At 22.3% G+C, this 3,997-nt stretch overlaps 1 protein-coding gene across 1 annotated transcript in view; it reads left to right on the plus strand.

Moving 5' to 3' along the window:
* Window positions 1-370: 370 nt before the first annotated feature.
* Window positions 371-3,997, plus strand: part of LOC119679494 (titin-like) — a 40,204-nt gene continuing 36,577 nt past the window's right edge. Inside the window, exon 1 of the mRNA XM_038091881.1 lies at window positions 371-383. Coding sequence (XP_037947809.1) covers window positions 371-383 — 13 coding nt within the window. The remainder of the gene's footprint in view (window positions 384-3,997) is intronic.

Consider the following 3,997-nt stretch of genomic DNA (forward strand, 5'->3'; position numbering starts at 1 on the left):
GGATAGGGATCTTTTATCTTAGCCTTTATGGTTTATTTTATTCTTTTTATTAGTGATAAGATTTTTGAAAGAAAGGTAAACGCGATTTTTAGACATATTTACTGATCTTATCTAGTTCAGTGATCTTTTACTAAAGTATTTGAGAAAATCATATTAAATGTCCTCTTTAAAAACTGGACTTTTCAATGTTTTTGTTTTAATTATTTATAATTTAGAATATAAAATGATAGGTAACTATACTAAATGCATAATATAAATGCATGATAAACCTTTTTTTATTTGATTGAAAACTAAGAGAGATGAAAATAAATCTATCGAACTCTATTTAAATTATAAAATAAAAATGAGAAAAATTTCCTAATATTACACAATGCCACTTCAAGGTAATCAAGTGGATTCGGAAAGAAGGATCTAGAAAGAAATTAAAAAAGTTTACGTTCAAATCGTATTTTTAATTTTATTTAAAATATTTAATTGAATTAAAATTTGATACATATTTATAACAATATTTTTGGTATATACTATAAGATATATAAATGTTCAAATACCAAAAAATAATTTTCTTATATTTATATTTAAACAAAATTTAATATTTATATTTATACAGCTGCAAAAAGTAAATGACTTCAAACCGACAACTTTCCAAAAGAACTAATCACTTGCAGGTGATAATCCAAAAGAGTGTGATGGTGGATAATTGAAAATGTCAAACACTATGATAAACCTTTTTTTATTTGATTGAAAACTAATTTTTGAATTTTATAGTTGTTCACTGCAGTTGACTTTCCTATTTGAAATAGATATCTTTTTTTATAGAACATAAAAACAGAGTACACGCTCCATTAGAACTACACATTTCTGTAGAAAAACTGTGCTATATTAACATTTTCAATATTACAAGTAAGTGAATAGAATGAATAAATCAAAACCAAAATAATGGAACCTAAAAAAATATTCATCAGCTTCGGCACATCGTACAAAAAACTTAAAATCAAAAAACTAAATCTAGTACTTATACCCCGACTATTAATTTTTATTACAAACCGTAGTCTAACAGTTCTTTCAAATATCTACTACATTGACTATATCTCTTAATCGGGAACTAAAGTTAGACGTCTGCTGATACTTGTTTCTTCTATATTCTGACATTATGTTTAAACATAACATTTTATGTTCATATAAAATTTAAAAAAATTTAATTAATAATTTTAATATAGTTGCCATTAAAGAAGATTTAAAATAAAACAATAACAATGATTTAATACTGTTTGAAATAACTCTCTACTAAAAAAAAAAGTATAACTCTACTAACTCTACTCTACTATTAGTTTATATTAAGAATTTAATTTCTTTTGTCAAATTAAATAAATAATAAAATTGGAATGTTAAGTATTTTCTTAATAATAATAAGAATTTCTTAGTTTCATATATTGAAAATAAAAGAACTCCTAATAAAAATATCTATTTTATTTCAATTTCAATGTATGAATGCGTGTAGGCAAATATATGAATGTATGAATGTAATATACATTATATATTGCTTTATAATATTGCATTATATGCATTTTATATTATATTATATACATTAAATTGTAGGCCAATTAAATTTTATATATTACTTTAAATAAATATGAGTAAAAATATATATAAGTATGATATATTATATATTATATATATATATATATATATATAATATGTAGCATCAAATTTTACTCTTCTTTAAGTAATTATTTTTAATTGATTTCAACTTTTGGCAAATTTCATTAATATATTTGTATTAATAGTCATTATCAACCTTTGACTTAATTATAGTGAATTCCCATAAGAAAGGACAATGATGCATTTATTTAGAAACAAATTACGCACTAAAAAATAATTGCGTCACTGTCCTTTCAGTAAAATTCAATCTAACAAATTACTCGTATAATTAACCTGGAATTATTGCCAAAATTTCACATAATTAAACAATTGTTTAAATACAAATATATTTATTTCATTTAAACTATTAATTGTTAATTTTATAATTTTATGTTCACTATTATATACATATGTTATTTTAATATGATACCTTTGTAATAAAATATTGAAAAATTATGTCCAAACTGTTTATTATTAAAAAAAGGACCTTATTTAAAAACTGCAATGCAATTTTTATAAAAAAAAATTTATTAAAACGTAAAAGTAAACATTAGAAAATTTAACATATATTTACCATTGGAGAGTAATTATTGCAATTCTACTTTGCAGTATTTTAAGCTCAACTTCGCCGATTTTCATAAAAAATAATCCACAGCTATATATTAAATTTAATATATTTCAAATTATTCGATTCCTATTTCAGCATAATATATGTATGTATATTTTTTCAACTTTAGTTTTATCAAATAATCACGTTAGAAGACATTATGTGGAGTATATAAGCATACCAAAGTATATTTGAGTATATTAATTGATTAAATTTAATATTAACATAACATTTTAAATTAATTTTAACAGATTCTTAATTTCATTTATTTAATATTTAGTTCCGTAGGTTTAGCTACTTATATAGAGAGAAGCAAAAAAAGGCGGAAAAGCCACCAGAAAGAGAATAAAATAAAACAGTAATTTATCAGTTAAATTTGTTTTCAAACATTTAATTCGATAACGATAAAATTCCCATTGAGCAGACATACAGGTGAGAGGTAATTAATGATAAATATACCCTTTATATATGTAATGTGGCCACCTGATACTAAAATGCAAATTTTTTTTTGTATTACACATAATAATAATAATAATAATAACAATGAAGAGAAAAATATATATAAATCATTTACTAGAATTATTCATAGTCATTTCCTAAACTTAAGCTAAATATAAAAAAAATAAGTATCATATGTGTGCTAAATATTGTATCAAATTTCAAAATTGAATCCCTTAACTAATGTACTTATCGTAGGACGTGTTATGAGGCAAATGCTAAATTCGAACTGCGAAACTGTCAGATGTAGCTATATATTTACATGTTTTTGTGTATTTTTGAAAAATACAAATAAAGTCGCATAAAAAAATATCTTTGGGTTAGTTATATCGTAGAACCAGAGATATGAATTTACTAAAATGGTAAAATTATTTCAATAAAAAATAAACGTATTACATGAACTGCAAATATTAATGACAAATTACTATATTAGTATAAAACATAAATAAACGTTCTTATTAAATGATCGCAAATAAAAATTGTAACCAATGTATTGTTAATAAATTTCTAATTACAATATGTATGTATTGTTTTATTCTAAAACAACAATTCAGATCATAGTAATAATTCATATCTACTAAAAGTTATATACTTATTACATTAAAGACATAAAACAATGTAAACATAACCTCAGCTCAATTAATTGTGACCTTGCTAGTTTTCACTAGTTTGAATCAAAATCTGTCCGCATAGCAAATCTTAATTTTTCCTATATATTTTTCTAATATTTGTTTTTGTATCAGTATTCGTAAGGGGCATGTTACGATTGCGGACTGAAATGAAAATACTGACCGTTTCAGTAATATTTTGTTTTACTTTTCTTTAGTTTATAAGAATTATTCACAATATCGATATACAATTGTACTATTGTGAATTACAAATTTTATTTCAATTTTTTTTTTTTAAATAATTTGGGTTCGTAATTTTTTGTATAAAATAGGATTGCATTATGTGCGTCAAAATACATATTAGCTACGTTTTAGCAAACAATGATCTGTATTTTCGTTACTGAAACAATGGGGATCACATGTGAAAGTAATTGGCAACGCATCATACATGTCAGCTGTGTTTGTTTACAAAATTTTATTTTAATTTGTATGGATACTTTTTGCGCTAAATGAATAATTGAAAAAATTTTAAATATAAAAATAAAAAAAAAAATTTTATAAAAATATAAAATCTGCTGAAATGTCTGAGTTATTAAATGTAGATTTTTGTTTATTATTTACTTTAAAACTTTACTTAAATTAAGTA

The sequence above is a fragment of the Teleopsis dalmanni genome, chromosome 1 (genome assembly GCF_002237135.1).
Source record: "Teleopsis dalmanni isolate 2A chromosome 1, ASM223713v2, whole genome shotgun sequence".
Classification (NCBI taxonomy): Eukaryota; Metazoa; Arthropoda; class Insecta; order Diptera; family Diopsidae; genus Teleopsis; species Teleopsis dalmanni.